Here is a 20,386-nt window from a genome sequence, read left to right as displayed (position 1 = left end):
CATTGGCATGAGCAATTGATCGGACTGTTAAGCAGGATGTACAAATGAGGGAGTGTGAAACATCAAGGGAACTGTTTTATTTCAATTATTATCTATAAAGGCCACGAGAAAGATGTGTGCCACAGCAGTGCAATCATGACCTAATAGAGCAACTGATACAAAGCCTTGTGTAAGGTAGACATAGTTTTCACCCGATAAAACACAATACAATCAGAAGAGCAGGCTGGCCCAAGCAGCAATGAATGCAAAGCCACCGATCGGTGCTGGTGAAGAGAACTTCCTGTCTTCAAGGTAAGCCACAGTGTAGCACCTAGAAATGAAATGAGCAACAATCATTGTGCAATCCCATCATTCCAAACAACGCAAACGGAATCCAAGACCAGCGGTCCTTATTTTCTTTGCATCCCATGAAAGTTCACAGTGCAGTTTAAAGACAAACACACACACTTACGTTCCAGAGAAGAGCACAATTCCAGTTGTCAGAAGGCCTCCGAACTGCATACACAGCAAAGAACCGCATGAATTAGCGCGCAGCTAGATTAAAAAAAGAAGCAAAAGCAGGATGCGGGTGTTAATGCTGACGATGTTGGGGCGCTTGGTCATGGGAGCCCCGAGCAGCGCCGCGGTGTGGACGAGATGGTACAGGGACGCGGTCTGCCAAATCTGTCAAAAAAGAAAATCCCCCAACTGTAAGACGCAGATTGATCTACATGATTTGGAGGGACGGGTCGGAAGTGGAACGAGGGAGCGGCCGGGGATCGATGGACGGAGAGTGGCCGAGTGTACCTCTTTGTATCTAGGGTTCTGGGGGCGGAACATGTGCGCTCCATAGGTGCCCAGTCCAAGAGCAGCGACCCCTGCCCGACCAATTTCACACAGCCGTCAGAGTGCGGAAGCAGCCGGAGGAGGAGGAGGGGGAGGGCAGGGGAGGGGGGTGGGGTTACCGGAGACGGCGGCCACCTTGTGCCATAGCATCGGGTCCGTGGGCATCACCATCTTCTTCTCCCTCTTCGGGTCGTCGCCGCCGTTCGCTCGGTTGCTTCTGCTTCCGCTTTCCCTCCTTCTCCGCTGGTGGTTGGCGTTTTTTCAGGGAGTTGGCGTTTTGCTGCCAGCAGTAACTATTTTCTGTGGCCAAATCGGTCAAAACAGTTGTGAGACGTTGGATACTTGGATCAATGGCCAGCACGGCGCATTGCTTAGAGCAACTTTAGCATACCCCGCAAAAAGCCCGACCCGCAAAATAACCGCCAAAATGCGGGTCGGCGCGGAAAATCCCGCCCGAACAGACCCCGCAAACGCGGCCGGCCCGCAAAAATTTTTGAGGGGCGCGGCAAAATCTCGGCCGTTTTCCTTCGCCCCTGCGGTGCCGCGTATCTCAGTGAAGCGGTTGACGGGAGAGACATTTCAGCCCGCGCGTCTTTCCCCATCTCCTTCCGCCGCCGCCCGCCTTTGGTTCCGCCCGTCCGCCGCTGGCGATTCCGGCCAAATCTGCGGGCGGAATCGCGCTGCGGGGGCGTCCCGCACCCTTCAGCACCGATACGCTGCACCGCCACCCCCGGATCCGGTGAGAAGAGCCGACCCTCGTCGTTGTCGCCGCAGGGGATCGACCGCCGTCGAACCCGCCCCTCGTCGCCGCCCGGGATCACCCGCCATAGCCGCCGCCGGTTAGTGCTTGTTTTGTGCTTTGTGCCGAGCGGTATGCCTAGTTGATTGACTCACGCGGCGTGCGATTCTTGTCCATGTAGATGGAATTGAACCCGTGCGAGAAGTCTTGCTCTCCGATTCGGACGACTCAGATGTTGAGACGATGCTTGCAACCTTTCGGTAGCAGACATTAGTGATGGCACTTTCCGTGAAGGAGCACGAAGACGAGAACCGGAAGAGGCGGCGAGGATCGACCGTCGGGCGTCTTTGCATTCCTCAGAATCACCATCTTGGGAATGAGATGTTGATGCAAGACTACTTCATGGAGAATCCAACATATCCACCGCACCTCTTCCGGAGAAGGTACCGAATGCGTTGATCCCTCTTTGTGAAAATTGTTGAAGCTTGCGAGGCAAATTATCGGTGTTTTACTCAAAGAAGAAATGTTGCGGGCTTAAAGGGATTTAGTGCATATCAAAAAATCTCCGCAGCTATGCGGGTGATTACATATGGCGTTCCAGCTGACTATGCCGATGAGTACCTTTGCATTGGTGAAGATACCGCAAATGAGTCAGTGCGTAGATTTGCCAAAGTGATCATCCGTGTCTTTGGTCCTGAGTATCTTCGGGCACCCAACGAGGATGACACAAAGAAATTGATGGCATCTAATGAGAGGATAGGTTGGCCTGGCATGCTAGGTAGCATTGATTGCATGCATTGGACTTGGAAAAATTGCCCGAAGGCATGGCAGAGAATGTATTGTGGCAAGTCTCGTGATGCAACAATTGTGCTAGAGGCCGTAGCATCCGAAGATTTATGGATTTGGCATTGATTCTTTGGTATGACGGGCACTCTCAATGATATCAATGTGTTGCAATGGTCTCATTTGTTTGCTAGGCTTGCTAGTGGTGATGCTCCTGCTTGCAACTACACTATCAATGGGCATGAATACACAAAAGGTACTATCTTGCAGATGGTATATACCCTCCTTGGTGCACCTTTGTCAAGAGCATCAAAGATCCCAAAACGAGAAAACATTATGAATTCTCAAGGGTGCAAGAGGCAGCCCGAAAAGACATTGAAAGAGCATTCGGGGTTTTGCAATCTAGGTTTGCCATTATTCATGGTCCTGCTCGTTTTTTGGACAAGAGGACCTTGAAAAATATCATGACATGATGTGTTATCCTTCACAATATGATTCTCGAAGATGAGAGAGGAATGAAAATGCAAACCAGCTAGAGACCCTGACCACATTAGAGCTTTTCTTAAGACCTACAAAGAGATTGAAAATGCAAACACCCACTTTCAACCTCAGGAGGATCTCATTGAGCACCATTGGTGTCGGTGTCAAAACCGGCGGATCTTGGGTAGGGGGTCCCGAACTGTGCGTCTAAGGCGGATGGTAACAGGAGGCAGGGGACACGATGTTTTACCCAGGTTCGGGCCCTCTTGATGGAGGTAAAACCCTACGTCCTGCTTGATTATTCTTGATAATATGAGTAGTACAAAAGTTGATCTACCACGAGATTGGAGAGGCTAAACCCTAGAAGCTAGCCTATGGTATGCTTGTATGTTGTCCTACGGACTAAAACCCTCCGGTTTATATAGACATCGGAAGGGGCTAGGGTTACACAAGGTCGGTTACAAAGGAGGAGATATACATATCTGTATTGCCTAGTTTGCCTTCCACGCCAAGTAGAGTCCCATCCGGACACGGGACGAAGTCTTCAATCTCGTATCTTCATAGTCCAACAGTCCGGCCAAAGGATATAGTCCGGCTGTCCGGAGACCCCCTAATCCAGGACTCCCTCAGTAGCCCCTGAACCAGGCTTCAATGACGATGAGTCCGGCGCGCAATGTTGTCTTCGGCATTGCAAGGCGGGTTCCTCCTCCGACTACACCACGGAAGAGTTTGAATACAAGGATAGTGTCCGACCCTGCAAAAATAAGTTCCACATACCACCGTAGAGAGAATAATATTTCCACAAATCTAATTTGCTAACACGTTTTGGTAGCATGACACCACGCCACGGTCCGGTAATTATTTGAACTGTTTTTCTTTAACCAGCCCCGCACATAACACGAGGCGGTTTCTTGATACGTCTTGTCAAAGCAGAGATCGTGCTCCCCTTATTACGGGATTCTCATCAATACGGACGTGGGTAACCCAACCGCGCCATCAATTACGGCGCTTGGGGGATAAGCGAGTTTTACCGGGCTAGTGGGGGCGCATAGTTTAGTCCGCCCTTATAAAGGGATAAGATCTTACCTTTTTCAACCCACGCCTTCTTCCTCCTTGCTCATCCATTCTCGCGCACTCGAGCTCCAGCGCCCAAGTCCACATCCTTCTCCTCAACTCTCTCCAAACATGTCCGGAGCGGGAGGCAAGTGGATGGCCTCCTCCGTCATGGAGGGGCACATCAAAAAGTTACATGGAGCCGGATACTTAGCCGCGGATATCGCGCACCGGCTGTCAGCCGCGGGGCAGATCGTCCCTACCCCGGAACCTCACGAAAGGGTGGTTTTCCTCCCCCACTTCGTCCGCGGACTGGGGTTTCTCCTCCATCCATTCGTCCGCGGCCTCATGTTCTATTATGGGCTGGACTTTCATGATCTGGCCCCAAATTTCATCCTGAACATCTCGGCGTTCATCGTCGTGTGCGAGGCTTTCCTCCGCATCTGTCCCCACTTTGGCCTATGGCTGAAGACCTTCAACATCAAGCCGAAGGTAGTAGGCGGCCAACAAGCGGAATGCGGCGGAGCCATGGTGGGCAAAATGCCCAACGTTACATGGCTCGAGGGCTCCTTCGTGGAGACCGTAAAGGGGTGGCAATCGGGGTGGTTCTACATCACCGAGCCGCACGACACCAACTGGGAGGCGGCCCCCGAGTTTCGATCCGGAGTCCCCACGTGGCTCACTTCCTGGAAGGAGAAGGTCCTGTCTTGGGGCTCTTCGGTGGAGCTGGACGGACTCCAGAAATGTATCCGGAACATGACAAGCAAGAAACTTAAGCTTGTCAACATAGTCCAGGTCATGCTCTTCCGCCGGATCCTCCCGTGTCAACAACATGCTTTCAACTTATGGGAGTTCGACCCGGCCCAGCACCAGACTCTACGTGAGCTCTTCGACATGACACATAAAGACGTCTGGAAGGCGCTGTTCAAAGGTGCCGAGGTCCCTCCTTCTCTTACCGAGGACCGCGGGCTAAGCGCGAAGCGCCTTGCATATTCGGTAAGTTCTGTACACAGGGTATTTATTTCCCACAGCTTAAATATGTGCGGGATTTGAGCTCTCATGCCTTTGACAGGACTGGGTGGAGACATCGGAGCAGATTAACTGTCCGGCCCCTCTGCCCGAAGACCCTGCGGATGCTCTCTTAATGGAGATGCAGACTCCAGCTCCTTATGAGGTGCCGGATAAGACCAAGAAGTCCAAGGGAACCCGAAAGAGTTCCCGGCGCCAGGTGGTATCGGACTCATCGTCCGATAACTCCGAGGCACACTTCTCCCGTGAAAACGAGAAGGAAGACGAAGACTCTCCCCCTCCAGCCGGGGAGACAAGAAAAGGAAGACCGCCCCAATCGGGGAGGCCGAAGGGTCTAATAAGGGAAGGACTCCCCTTCCGGACTATTCCACCACCGCCGCCGATAGCGAAGACGAGTGGTTGCTCAGGGCCAAGCCACTGGCGAAGTCGTAAGTATTCGGATACCAGAGTAACTCATAGCATACTTTTGTTGCACTACTTCTCCTAACGTCGAATATGATTATGCAGTCCGCCCCGAGCCCGTATCGACATATCATCGTCGGACGGTTCCTTGGACTCGTCGGACAAGGACAGTGATACGCTTCCAACCGCCACCTCTCCTGGCCCTATGGACAACGCCGAGGTACTATCTCAAGGGGCACCGAGCCGAGGGAGACAGTCCCGTAGGCGCCTCAAGGCGACCTTCTGGACTCCAGGAGCAAAGGGAGTAAGGCTCCTAGGGGCTCCAAGTCCGGACCGCAGCCGGACACTGCGCCAGAACCTCCAGTGGTTCCGGACTCGGGCAGGCGGCCCCCTTCCAAGAGGGGCAAGCCGTCCGCGCCGATGACCTCTGTCCATCCAGAGGCACCGGACGAACTGCTGGGAGCGCTTAACGACGCTTCCATCGATGAAGGGCACCGCACTATTATGAGTGCGGTGATCAAGAAGGTTCAGTCCGCCAAGGGCGGACTGACTGAAGCCTGTACCAGCCTTCTGACAGGCTTTGAGGTGAGTATTTAAAATATAGAAAAAATATTACCGCATAGACAGTAGCCCCTGATGCTCTGTTTGGTGTTCACAAAGAAAAGCCGAATAGAGGATCGAATAATATCTGTAGGAGTCTAATATAAGTATGTCTGTATGCGTATGCAGGCTTCGCTGCTGACCTTTGCCGCACTGAGTGCGGAGGTCGCCGCACTGAAGCAGGACTTCAAGCGGTCCGAGAAAGAGCTCGACCTTGCCAAGAGGAAGCTCAAGGAGAACAAGGGTAAGTAGTACCTTGTCTATATAAAAAAGAAAATGTGGTTGCGAACTGACAGGATCATCATGAATGTGCCAGGAGCCACGACCGAAGTGGCAACCCTGAAGCAAGCGTTGTCCGAGGCCGAAAACAAAGCGGCCAAGGAGCGCACCGAGCGGGAGAGACAAGAGGCACGGGTGGGCGAGGTGCAGCAAGAGCTCCAGGCACTCGTGAAGAAACACGAGACTTTGGAGCTTGACTCGAAGACGCGAGAGTCCGAGCTTGCCGCGGCCTTCGAGAGCACCAAGCAGGCCAAGGCCAAAGCCTAAAAGGCCCTCCAGGAAATTGAGGCAATGAAGAAGATAGCGGTGGGTAAGGCATTCAATATGCAAAGCAAGCATGTGAAAGTAATTACTTGTTACTTACCCGAATCTGGAGCTCTCCAGGAGCATTCGCAGATTTGCCCCGCAGCGTGTCGGATGCCGTGAAGTTTTACTAGGCCGAGGAGGAAAGCTCGACGGAGAAGTTGTTCTGGTCTCAGTATACTGGGACCGAACACCCGGTGCCTATGAGCGACCAGCTGAAGCAACTGGTCGAGCTGCACAAGGCGGCCGAACAAGCCATGTGTTGGGGAACGTAGTAATTTCAAAAAAATTCCTACGCACACGCAAGATCATGGTGATGCATAGCAACGAGAGGGGAGAGTGTTGTCTACATACCCTCTTAGACCGAAAGGGGAAGCGTTAGCTTCAACGCGGTTGATGTAGTCGTACGTCTTCACGATCCGACCGATCCAAGTACCGAACGCGCGGCACCTCCGAGTTCAGCACACGTCCAGCTCGATGACGTCCCGCGAACTCCAATCCAGTAGAGCTTCACGGGAGAGTTCCGTTAGCACGACGGCGTGGTGACGATGATGATGTTCTACCGTCGCAAGGCTTCGCCTAAGCACCGCTATGATATGATTGAGGTGGATTATGGTGGAAGGGGGCACCGCACACGGCTAAGAGATCAAGAGATTAATTGTTTTGTCTATGGGGTGCCCCCTGGCCACGTATATAAAGGAGTAGAGGAGGAGGGGGCCGGCCAGGAGGAGGAGGCGCGCCCAAGGGGGGCAATCCTACTCCAAGTAGGTTTTGCCCCCCTTTCCTATTCCAACTAGGAGAAGGGGGGAGGAGGAGGTGGAGAGAAGGAAGGAGAAGGGGGCCCGCGCCCCCTTCCCTTTCCCAATTTGTATTGGGGCAAGGGGGGCTGCGCGCCACCTCCTGCTGCCTCTCCTCTTCCACTACTTTGGGCCCATGAGGCCCAATAACCCCTGGGGGGGTTCCCGTAACCCCCCCCCCCCGGTACTCCGGTATATATCCGATAACCCCCGGAACCATTTTGGTGTCGAATATAGTCGTCCAATATATCAATCTTCATGTCTCGACCATTTCGAGACTCCTCTTCATGTCCGTGATCACATCCGGGACTCCGAACAACCTTCGGTACATCAAAACTCATAAACTCATAATATAACCGGCATCGAAACATTAAGCGTGCGGACCCTACGGGTTCGAGAACTATGTAGACATGACCGAGACATGTCTCCGGTCAATAACCAATAGCGGAACCTGGATGCTCATATTGGCTCCCACATATTCTACGAAGATCTTTATCGGTCAGACCGCATAAGAACATACGTTGCTCCCTTTGTCATCGGTATGTTACTTGCCCGAGATTCGATCGTCGGTATCTCAATACCTAGTTCAATCTCGTTACCGGCAAGTCTCTTTACTCGTTCTGTAATACATCATTCCGCAACTAACTCATTTAGTTGCAATGCTTGCAAGGCTTAGGTGATGTGCATTACCGAGAGGGCCCAGAGATACCTCTCCGACAATCGGAGTGACAAATCCTAATCTCGAAATACGCCAACCCAACAAGTACCTTTGGAGACACCTGTAGAGCACCTTTATAATCACCCAGTTACGTTGTGACGTTTGGTAGCACACAAAGTGTTCCTTCGGTAAACGGGAGTTGCATAATCTAATAGTCATAGGAACATGTATAAGTTATGAAGAAAGCAATAGCAACAAACTAAACGATCAAGTGCTAAGCTAACAGAATGGGTCAAGTCAATCATATCATTCTCCTAATGATGTGATCCCGTTAATCAAATGACAACTCATGTCTATGGTTAGGAAACATAACCATCTTCGATCAACGAGCTAGTCAAGTAGAGGTATACTAGTGACACTCTGTTTGTCTATGTATTCACACATGTATTATGTTTCCGGTTAATACAATTCTAGCATGAATAATAAACATTTATCATGATATAAGGAAATAAATAATAACTTTATTATTGCCTCTAGGGCATATTTCCTTCAGTCTCCCACTTGCACTAGAGTCAATAATCTAAATTACACTATTATGATCCTAACACCCATGGAGCCTTGGTGCTGATCATGTTTTGCTCGTGGAAGAGGCTTAGTCAACGGGTTTGCAACATTTAGAACTGTATGTATCTTGCAAATTTCTATGTCTCCCACCTGGACTAAATCCCGGATGGAATTGAAGCGTCTCTTGATGTGCTTGGTTCTCTTGTGAAATCTGGATTCCTTCGCTAAGGCAATTGCTCCAGTATTGTCACAAAAGATTTTCATTGGTCCCGATGCACTAGGTATGACACCTAGATCGGATATGAACTCCTTCATCCAGACTCCTTCATTTGCTGCTTCCGAAGAAGCTATGTAATCCGCTTCACATGTAGATCCCGCCATGACGCTTTGTTTAGAACTACACCAACTGACAGCTCCACCGTTCAATAAAAACATGTATCCGGTTTGCGATTTAGAATCGTCCGGATCAGTGTCAAAGCTTGCATCAACGTAACCATTTACGATGAGCTCTTTGTCACCTCCATAAACGAGAAACATATCCTTAGTCCTTTTTAGGTACTTCAGGATGTTCTTGACCACTGTCTAGTGATCCATTCCTGGATTACGTTGGTACCTCCCTGCTAGACTTATAGCAAGGCACACATCAGGTCTGGTAGACAGCATTGCATACATGTAGGATCGAAAGTATGTCTAGAGGGGGGGGGGGTGATTAGACTACTTGACCAAATAAAAATCTAGCCTTTTACCAATTTTAGTTCTTGGTAGATTTTAGCTATCTTAGCACAAGTCAAGCAATCTCCACACAATTCAAGCAAGCATGCAAAAAGAGTATATGAGCAGCGGAAAGTAAAGCATGCAACTTGCAAGAATGTAAAGGGAAGGGTTTGGAGGATTCAAACGCAATTGGAGACACGAATGTTTTTGTCGTGGTTCCGATAGGTGGTGCTATCGTACATCCACGTTGATGGAGACTTCAACCCACGGAGGGTAACGGTTGCGCGAGTCCATGGAGGGCTCCACCCATGAATGGTCCACGAAGAAGCAACCTTGTCTATTCCATCATGGCCGTCGCCCACGAAGGACTTGCCTCACTAGCGGTAGATCTTCATGAAGTAGGCGATCTCCTTGCCCTTACAAACTCCTTGGTTAAACTCCACAATCTTGTCGGAGGCTCCCAAGTGACACCTAGCCAATCTAGGAGACACCACTCTCCAAGAAGTAACAAATGGTGTGTTGATGATGAACTCCTTGCTCTTGTGCTTCAAATGATAGTCTCCCCAACACTCAACTCTCTCTCACAGGATTTGGATTTGGTGGAAAGAAGATTTGAGTGGAAAGCAACTTGGGGAAGGCTAGAGATCAAGATTCATATGGTTGGAATGGAATATCTTGACCTCAACACAAGTGTAGGTGGTTCTCTCTCAGAAAATGTGTATTGGAAGTGTAGGTATGTTCTGATGGCTCTCTCCACGAATGAAGAGTGGGTGGAGGGGTATATATAGCCTCCACACAGAATCTAACCGTTACACACAATTTGCCAAACTCGGTGGGACCGAATGGTTAAACTCGGTCGGACCGATTCAGCAAACCTAGTGACCATTGGACTAAGATGCAACTCGGTAGGACCGATATGGTTAGGGTTAGGGCATAACTTAATCTCGGTGTGACCAATTACACAAACTCAGTGGGACCGATTTTGGTAATAAGCTAACCAGAGAGTTGGTCAGGTAAACTCGGTGGGACCGATTCGCTCATCTCGCTGAGACCGAAATGTTACAAAAGGGAAACAAAGAGTTTACATTGCAATCTCGGTGGGACCGATCGCTCATCTCGGTAAGACCGAAACATTACGAAGGGAAACAGAGAGATTACAATCCCATCTCGGTGAGACCGAGATCCCTAATGGTGAAACCGATTTGCCTAGGGTTTGTGGCAATGGCTATGACATTTGGAACTCGGTGGCGCCGGATAGATAGAATCGGTGGGGCCGAGTTTGACTTTTGGTTTAGGTCATATGTGGATGTGGGAAGGTAGTTGAGGGTTTTGGAGCATATCACTAAGCACTTTGAGCAAGCAAGCCATTAAGCAACAACTCATCCCCTCTTGATAGTATTGGCTTTTCCTATAGACTCAATGTGATCTTGGATCACTAAAATAGAAAATGTAGAGTCTTGATCTTGAAGCTTGAGCCAATCCTTTGTCCTTAGCATCTTGAAGGGGTTCCACATCCTCTAGTCCATGCCACTCCATTGTTGAACTTATCTGGAACATACTAGGTAAAAGTGTTAGTCCAACAAGAGATATGTTGACATTAATTACCAAAACCACCCCGGGAGCACTTTCAATCTCCCCCTTTTTGGTAATTGATGACAACATATAGATCAAAGCTTCGACAAATGATAATAAGAGTGAAAGATATCGTCGCTTTGAGAAGTATGTGAAAAACAAGAGCTCCCCCTAAATTTGTGCATATCTTAAGATTTGCTTTGGACTGCAAATGCACAATGAGTTAGGATGATGGGTTACTCTTCCATGTCACATACATCTTGGTGGAGCGCTCAAAATGATAAGAATTAAATACATGCACTCATCACCAAGCAAAGTGAATGATCATATAAGGATAAGTAAGATAATATCATCTAACAAGCATAAGTGTAGCTTATGATCAACCACATGATCATCAATGTCTCACAGATAATGGCATAGTATCTCAAGCAATCAAAAGACAAACAAAGTTCAACCAAGAAGACAAGAGAGAACAAAAGCAAACTCTCTCTCTCGAAGCCTGTGATCTATACATTTTTCTCCCCCTTTGGCAACAAGTTACCAAAAAGTTCATAGAAAATGCATAGCACTAGAACGTCTCTCAGGCTTGGTCTTCAGGTGGTGGTGTCCGGAGAACGCCAAGGACGAAGGCTTCAGTCGAAGTAGACGGAGCTGATGGGGTAGGTGCTGGAGCTGGCAGCACTGAAGCTGTAGCTGGTGCAGATGAAGTGGCTCTGGTGTCTGGAACAGGCACTGCAGCAGATCTCTGAGCTCGAGGCACTCTGGCAAATGCATCAGTGGTTGTCTTTCACTTCCTCTCCTGCATGTCATCCTGTAGCTGCTCCACAACATACTGAATCTCAGTTACTTTGACATCTAAATCATAGAATTTTTGTTCCACGATTCTTTCCAGGCTCTCCTGGTTTTGAGTTAGGGTGGACAACCCCTTCTGAATCCTCAGAGATGATGCTATCAAGTAACCAAGCTGGTCCTGCTTGCTTTTCAAAAAGTACTCAGATGCCTCCTCTTGAGTTGGCATCTTGGCAGCCTTCTCCTTCTTTGCTTGTGCTTGCACTGAGGAGGGTTCATCTTCTTTCATCACAACTTGGTTGTCCTCGAAGTCAGGATAGATAGGCAAGTGTTCCTTATCCAACAAGTATGTGCCTATGCCCATCTTTGAGTTTATCAACTCCTAGATCCGTGGGGCATATCCACAACTTCTTTTCTGGTCAGCTGCAGTCATCTTGATACTCTCAACTATAAGGCTCATGACCTTGAACTTCTGTGGCACATCAAATATATGTAGCAAGTTAATTGCATGCCCTCTGATCATGTTGTGATCACCAGACTTGGGCAAGAGAGTGTGCCTTAGGATCCAGATGACAGGATTACTTTGGTACCTCCCTGCTAGACTTATAGCAAGGCAGGATTACTTTCAATGGCAGGATTACTTTGGCAGGATTACTTTGGATCCTGATGGTGTGCCTTAGGATCCAGATGGCGGGATTACTTTGGATCCTGCCATCACTAGACTCCTGGATTACTTTGGTACCTCCCTGCTAGACTTATAGCAAGGCACACATCAGGTCTGGTACACAACATTGCATACATGATAGAGCCTATGGCTGAAGCATAGGGAACATCTTTCATTTTCTCTCTATCTTCTGCAGTGGTCGGACATTGAGTCTTACTCAACTTCACACCTTGTAACATAGGCAAGAACCCTTTCTTTGCTTGATCCATTTTGAACTTCTTCAAAACTTTGTCAAGGTATGTGCTTTGTGAAAGTCCAATTAAGCGTCTTGATCTATCTCTATAGATCTTAATGCCCAATATGTAAGCAGCTTCACCGAGGTCTTTCATTGAAAAACTCTTATTCAAGTATCCTTTTATGCTATCCAGAAATTCTATATAATTTCCAATCAATAATATGGCATCCACATATAATATCAGAAATGCAACCGAGCTCCCACTCACTTTCTTGTAAATACAGGCTTCTCCAAAAGTCTGTATAAAACCAAATGCTTTGATCACACTATCAAAGCGTTTATTCCAACTCCGAGAGGCTTGCACCAGTCCATAAATGGATCGCTGGAGCTTGCACACTTTGTTAGCTCCCTTTGGATCGACAAAACCGTCCGGTTGCATCATATACAACTCTTCTTCCAGAAATCCATTCAGGAATGCTGTTTTGACATCCATCTGCCAAATTTCATAATCATAAAATGCGGCAATCGCTAACATGATTCGGACAGACTTAAGCATCGCTACGGGCGAGAAAGTCTCATCATAGTCAATCCCTTGAACTTGTCGAAAACCTTTCGCAACAAGTCGAGCTTTGTAGACAGTAACATTACCGTCATCGTCAGTCTTCTTCTTGAAGATCCATTTATTCTCAATTGCTTGCCGATCAATGGGCAAGTCAACCAAAGTCCACACTTTGTTCTCATACATGGATCCCATCTCAGATTTCATGGCTTCAAGCCATTTTGCGGAATCTGGGCTCACCATCGCTTCTTCATAGTTCGTAGGTTCATCATGATCCAGTAGCATGACTTCCAGAACAGGATTACTGTACCACTCTGGCGCGGATCTTACTCTGGTTGATCTACGAGGTTCAGTAATAACTTGATCTGAAGTTTCATGATCATCATCATTAACTTCCTCACTAATTGGTATAGTTGTCACAGGAACTGGTTTATGTGATGAGCTACTTTCCAATAAGGGAGCAGGTACGGTTACCTCATCAAGTTCTACTTTCCTCCCACTCACTTCTTTCGAGAGAAACTCCTTCTCTAGAAAGGATCCATTCTTAGCAACGAATGTCTTGCCTTCGGATCTGTGATAGAAGGTGTACCCAATAGTCTCCTTTGGGTATCCTATGAAGTCACATTTCTCCGATTTGGGTTCGAGCTTATCAGGCTGAAGCTTTTTCACATAAGCATCACAACCCCAAACTTTAAGAAACACAACTTTGGTTTCTTGCCAAACAATAGTTCATAAGGCGTCGTCTCAACGGATTTCGATGGTGCCCTATTTAACGTGAATGCGGCCGTCTCTAAAGCATAACCCCAAAATGATAGCGGTAAATCAGTAAGAGACATCATAGATCACACCATATCTAGTAAAGTACGATTACGACGTTCGGACACACCATTACGCTGTGGTGTTCCAGGTGGCGTGAGTGGCGAAACTATTCCGCTTTGTTTCAAATGTAGACCAAACTCGTAACTCAAATATTCTCCTCCACGATCAGATCGTAGAAACTTTATTTTCTTGTTATGATGATTTTCAACTTCACTCTGAAATTCTTTGAACTTTTCAAATGTTTCAGATTTATGTTTCATCAAGTAGATATACCCATATCTGCTTAAATCATCTGTGAAGGTGAGAAAATAACGATATCCGCCACGAGCCTCAACATTCATCGGACCACATACATCCGTATGTATGATTTCCAACAAATCTGTTGCTCTCTCCATAGTACCGGAGAACGGCATTTTAGTTATCTTGCCCATGAGGCACAGTTCGCAAGTACCAAGTGATTCATAATCAAGTGGTTCCAAAAGTCCATCAATATGGAGTTTCTTCATGTGCTTTACACCGATATGACCTAAACGGCAGTGCCACAAATAAGTTGCACTATCATTATCAACTCTGCATCTTTTGACTTTAACATTATGAATATGTGTATCACTACTATCGAGATTCATCAAAAATAGACCACTCTTCAAGGGTGCATGACCATAAAAGATATTACTCATATAAATAGAACAACCATTATTCTCTGATTTAAATGAATAACCGTCTCGCATCAAACAAGATCCAGATATAATGTTCATGCTCAACGCTGGCACCAAATAACAATTATTTAGGTCTAAAACTAATCCCGAAGGTAGATGTAGAGGTAGCGTGCCGACCGCGATCACATCGACTTTGGAACCATTTCCCACGCGCATCGTCACCTCGTCCTTGGCCAGTGTTCGCTTAATCCATAGTCCCTATTTCGAGTTGCAAATATTAGCAACGGAACCAGTATCAAATACCCAGGTGCTACTGCAAGCTCTAGTAAGGTACACATCAATAACATGTATATCACATATACCTTTGTTCACCTTGCCATCCTTCTTATCCGCCAAATACTTGGGGCAGTTCCACTTCCAGTGACCAGTCTGCTTGCAGTAGAAGCACGCAGTTTCAGGCTTAGGTCTAGACTTGGGTTTCTTCTCCTGAGCAGCAGCTTGTTTGCTGTTCTTCTTGAAGTTCCCCTTCTTCTTCCCTTTGCCCTTTTTCTTGAAACTAGTGGTCTTATTGACCATCAACACTTGATGCTCCTTCTTGATTTCTACCTCCGCAGCCTTTAGCATTGCGAAGAGCTCGGGAATTGTCTTATCCATCCCTTGCATGTTATAGTTCATCACGAAGCTCTTGTAGCTTGGTGGCAGTCATTGAAGAACTCTGTCAATGACACTATCAACAGGAATATTAACTCCTAGTTGAGTCAAGTGATTATGATAGCCAGACATTTTGAGTATATGTTCACTGACAGAACTATTCTCCTCCATCTTGCAGCTATAGAACTTATTGGAGACTTCATATCTCTCAATCTGGGCATTTGCTTGAAATATTAACTTTAACTCCTGGAACATCTCATATGCTCCATGACGTTCAAAACGTCATTGAAGTCCCGATTCTAAGCCGTAAAGCATGGCACACTGAACTATTGAGTAGTCATCAGCTTTGCTCTGCCAGATGTTCATAACATCTGGTGTTGCTCCTGCAGCAGGCCTGACACCCAGCGGTGCTTCCAGGACGTAATTCTTCTATGCATCAATGAGGATAATCCTCAAGTTACGGACCCAGTCCGTGTAATTGCTACCATCATCTTTCAAATTTGCTTTCTCAAGGAATGCATTAAAATTCAACGGAACAACACCACGGGCCATCTATCTACAATCAAACATAGACAAGAAAAATACTATCGGTTACTAAGTTCATGATAAATTTAAGTTCAATTAATCATATTACTTAAGAACTCCCACTTAGAAAGACACCCCTCTAATCTTCTAAGTGATCACGTGATCCAAATCAACTAAACCATAACCGATCATCACGTGAAATGGAGTAGCTTTCAATGGTGAACATCAATATGTTGATCATATCTACTATATGATTCACGCTCAACCTTTCGGTCTCAGTGTTCCGAGGCCATATCTGCATATGCTAGGCTCGTCAAGTTTAACCTGAGTATTCTGCGTGTGCAAAAACTGGCTTGCACCCGTTGTAGATGGATGTAGAGCTTATCACACCCGATCATCACGTGGTGTCTGGGCACGACGAACTTTGGCAAAGGTGCATACTCAGGGAGAACAATTTTATCTTGAAATTTAGTGAGAGATCATCTTATAATGCTACCGTCAATCAAAGCAAGATAAGATGCATAAAAGATAAACATCACATGCAATCAATATAAGTGATATGATATGGCCATCATCATCTTGTGCTTGTGATCTCCATCTCCGAAGCACCTTCATGATCACCATCGTGTAACACCCTCGATGCGACTATATCTCCCACGTGTCGAGGCACGACTTAGAGGCATAATCGCATTGAAGGCATATGTCGCAAGTTAGGCAATCTTCACAACATCTCATGTAATATATATATATATATATATATAATAAAAGTGAAAATAACATAGTTGGCTTACACTCGCCACGTCAATCAAGTACATAAATAACATTACATCATCCAAACACTCATGGCCCGACTACGGCGCCAAAATAAAAGATAACCCAACATGCGACACGGTCCCGATCACCCCCAACTGGGCACCACTACTGATCATCAGGAAAGGAAACATAGCATCATTGAGAGTCCTCGTCGAACTCCCACTTGAGCTCAAGCGCGTCACCTGGAGCGGAAACATCAGGCCCTGCATTTGGTGTAATCGTAATCTGTGAGCCACAGGGACTCAACAATCTTGCACCCTCGCGATCAAGACTATTTAAGCTTATAGGTAAGGCAAGGTAAAATAGGTGGAGCTGCAGCAAGCGACTAGCAAAATATGGTGGCTATCCTGTTCGCAAAAGAGAGCGAGAAGAGGATGCAAAGCGCGAGCGAGAAACTAGAGGACAACCTGCGCAAAACATTACTCCAACACCGTGTCCACTTCCCGGACTCCGCCGAGAAGAGGCCATCACGGTAACTCACACGGTTGATTCATTTTAATTAAGTTAAGGTTCAAGTTATCTCAAGATGTTCTTGACCACTATCCAGTGATCCATTCTTGGATTACTTTGGTACCTCCCTGCTAGAATTATAGCAAGGCACACATCAGGTCTGGTAGACAGCATTGCATACATGTAGGATCGAAAGTATGTCTAGAGGGGGGGGGGGGGTGATTAGACTACTTGACCAAATAAAAATCTAGCCTCTTCCCAATTTTAGTTCTTGGTAGATTTTAGCTATCTTAGCACAAGTCAAGCAATCTCCACACAATTCAAGCAAGCATGCAAAAAGAGTATATGAGCAGCGGAAAGTAAAGCATGCAACTTTCAAGAATGTAAAGGGAAGGGTTTGGAGGATTCAAACGCAATTGGAGACACGGATGTTTTTGTCGTGGTTCCGATAGGTGGTGCTATCGTACATCCACGTTGATGGAGACTTCAACCCACGGAGGGTAACGGTTGCGCGAGTCCACGGAGGGCTCCACCCACGAATGGTCCACGAAGAAGCAACCTTGTCTATTCCATCATGGCCGTCGCCCATGAAGGACTTGCCTCACTAGCGGTACATCTTCATGAAGTAGGCGATCTCCTTGCCCTTACAAACTCCTTGGTTAAACTCCACAATCTTGTCGGAGGCTCCCAAGTGACACCTAGCCAATCTAGGAGACACCACTCTCCAAGAAGTAACAAATGGTGTGTTGATGATGAACTCCTTGCTCTTGTGCTTCAAATGATAGTCTCCCCAACACTCAACTCTCTCTCACAGGATTTGGATTTGGTGGAAAGAAGATTTGAGTGGAAAGCAACTTGGGGAAGGCTAGAGATCAAGATTCATATGGTTGGAATGGAATATCTTGACCTCAACACAAGTGTAGGTGGTTCTCTCTCAGAAAATGTGTATTGGAAGTGTAGGTATGTTCTGATGGCTCTCTCCATGAATGAAGAGTGGGTTGAGGGGTATATATAGCCTCCACACAGAATCTAACCGTTACACACAATTTGCCAAACTCGGTGGGACCGAATGGTTAAACTCGGTCGGACCGATTCAGCAAACCTAGTGACCATTGGACTAAGATGCAACTCGGTAGGACCGATATGGTTAGGGTTAGGGCATAACTTAATCTCGGTGTGACCAATTACACAAACTCGATGGGACCGATTTTGGTAATAAACTAACCAGAGAGTTGGTCAGGTAAACTCGGTGGGACCGATTCGCTCATCTCGCTGAGACTGAAATGTTACAAAAGGGAAACAAAGAGTTTACATTGCAATCTCGGTGGGACCGATCGCTCATCTCGGTAAGACCGAACATTACAAAGGGAAACAGAGAGATTACAATCCCATCTCGGTGAGACCGAGATCCCTAACGGTGAAACCGATTTGCCTAGGGTTTGTGGCAATGGCTATGACATTTGAAACTCGGTGGCGCCGGATAGATAGAATCGGTGGGGCCGAGTTTGACTTTTGGTTTAGGTCATATGTGGATGTGGGAAGGTAGTTGAGGGTTTTGGAGCATATCACTAAGCACTTTGAGCAAGCAAGCCATTAAGCAACAGCTCATCCCCTCTTGATAGTATTGGCTTTTCCTATAGACTCAATGTGATCTTGGATCACTAAAATAGAAAATGTAGAGTCTTGATCTTGAAGCTTGAGCCAATCCTTTGTCCTTAGCATCTTGAAGGGGTTCCACATCCTCTAGTCCATGCCACTCCATTGTTGAACTTATCTGGAACATACTAGGTAAAAGTGTTAGTCCAACAAGAGATATGTTGACATTAATTACCAAAACCACCCCGGGAGCACTTTCAATCTCCCCCTTTTTGGTAATTGATGACAACATATAGATCAAAGCTTCGACAAATGATAATAAGAGTGAAAGATATCGTCGCTTTGAGAAGTATGTGAAAAACAAGAGCTCCCCCTAAATTTGTGCATATCTTAAGATTTGCTTTGGACTGCAAATGCACAATGAGTTAGGATGATGGGTTACTCTTCCATGTCACATACATCTTGGTGGAGCGCTCAAAATGATAAGAATTAAATACATGCACTCATCACCAAGCAAAGTGAATGATCATATAAGGATAAGTAAGATAATATCATCTAACAAGCATAAGTGTAGCTTATGATCAACCACATGATCATCAATGTCTCACAGATAATGGCATAGTATCTCAAGCAATCAAAAGACAAACAAAGTTCAACCAAGAAGACAAGAGAGAACAAAAGCAAACTCTCTCTCTCGAAGCCTGTGATCTATACATTTTTCTCCCCCTTTGGCAACAAGTTACCAAAAAGTTCACAGAAAATGCATAGCACTAGAACGTCTCTCAGGCTTGGTCTTCAGGTGGTGGTGTCCGGAGAACGCCAAGGACGAAGGCTTCAGTCGAAGTAGATGGAGCTGATGGGGTAGGTGCTGGAGCTGGCGGCACTAAAGCTGTAGCTGGTGCAGATGAAGTGGCTCTGGTGTCTGGAACAGGCACTGCAGCAGATCTCTGAGCTCGAGGCACTCTGGCAAATGCATCAGTGGTTGTCTTGCCCTTCCTCTCCTGCATGTCATCCTGTAGCTGCTCCACAACAGACTGAATCTCAGTTACTTTGACATCTAAATCATAGAATTTTTGTTCAATGATTCTTTCCAGGCTCTCTTGGTTTTGAGTTAGGGTGGCCAACCCCTTCTCAATCCTCAGAGATTATGCTATCAAGTAACCAAGCTGGTCCTGCTTGCTTTTCAAAAAGTACTCAGATGCCTCCTCTTGAGTTGGCATCTTGGCAGCCTTCTCCATCTTTGCCTTCTCCTTCTTTGCTTGTGCTTGCACTGAGGAGGGTTCATCTTCATTCATCAGAACTTGGTTGTCCTTGAAGTCAGGATAGATAGGCAAGTGTTTCTTATCCAACAAGTATGTGCCTGTGCCCATCTTTGAGTTTATCAACTCCTGGATCTATGGGGCATATCCACAACTTCTTTTCTGGTCAGCCGCAGTCCTCTTGATAGTCTCAACTATAAGGCTCATGACCTTGAACTTCTGTGGCACATCAAATATATGTAGCAAGTTAATTGCATGCCCTCTGATCATGTTGTGATCACCAGACTTGGGCAAGAGAGTGTGCCTTAGTATCCAGTTGATCGTTGGCAGTCCTGAGAGAAGAAAATGGACCGACCCAAACTTGAAAGTCTCAAGGGCATCTTGAGGAATCTCTTTGTACATATTTGCCATAGAGTTGTGATCCATCTTCTTCTTGGCATAGACATCCAAGTCATCTTCTTTTTCCTTAGGAGCATTGATCAGATTTTCCCATTCCTCAATAGTTGAGTGGTACCTTGTACCTTCAGACATCCATACTATCCTGCCATCTGGATAGAAGTGTGCTGTGGAGT

General features: G+C 46.8%; 1 protein-coding gene across 1 annotated transcript; it reads right to left on the bottom strand.

Annotated features, from left to right (window-relative positions):
- Positions 1 to 55: 55 nt before the first annotated feature.
- On the bottom strand, positions 56 to 1,123 carry LOC123105049 (transmembrane protein 256 homolog). The gene is made up of 5 exons (XM_044527023.1): positions 945 to 1,123; positions 787 to 857; positions 583 to 663; positions 452 to 495; positions 56 to 310 (listed from the first exon to the last, which is right to left on the bottom strand). The coding sequence occupies exons 1-5, from the start codon at positions 994 to 996 to the stop codon at positions 211 to 213; spliced, it is 348 nt and encodes a 115-aa protein (XP_044382958.1). The 5' UTR covers positions 997 to 1,123; the 3' UTR covers positions 56 to 210.
- Positions 1,124 to 20,386: the final 19,263 nt, after the last annotated feature.

This window comes from Triticum aestivum, chromosome 5A, assembly GCF_018294505.1.
Source record: "Triticum aestivum cultivar Chinese Spring chromosome 5A, IWGSC CS RefSeq v2.1, whole genome shotgun sequence".
Taxonomy (NCBI): Eukaryota; Viridiplantae; Streptophyta; class Magnoliopsida; order Poales; family Poaceae; genus Triticum; species Triticum aestivum.
This window is presented reverse-complemented; position numbering and strand designations above follow the sequence as displayed.

Excerpts from the sequence above, each read along its gene's own strand:
- LOC123105049 (XM_044527023.1), bottom strand. The coding sequence starts at position 996 with ATGGTGATGCCCACGGACCCGATGCTATGGCACAAGGTGGCCGCCGTC. Across the intron at positions 664-786 it reads AGAACCCTAGATACAAAGAG|ATTTGGCAGACCGCGTCCCT; the intron begins GTACACTCGGCC and ends CTTTTTTGACAG. Across the intron at positions 496-582 it reads TGACCAAGCGCCCCAACATC|TTCGGAGGCCTTCTGACAAC; the intron begins GTCAGCATTAAC and ends CTGTGTATGCAG.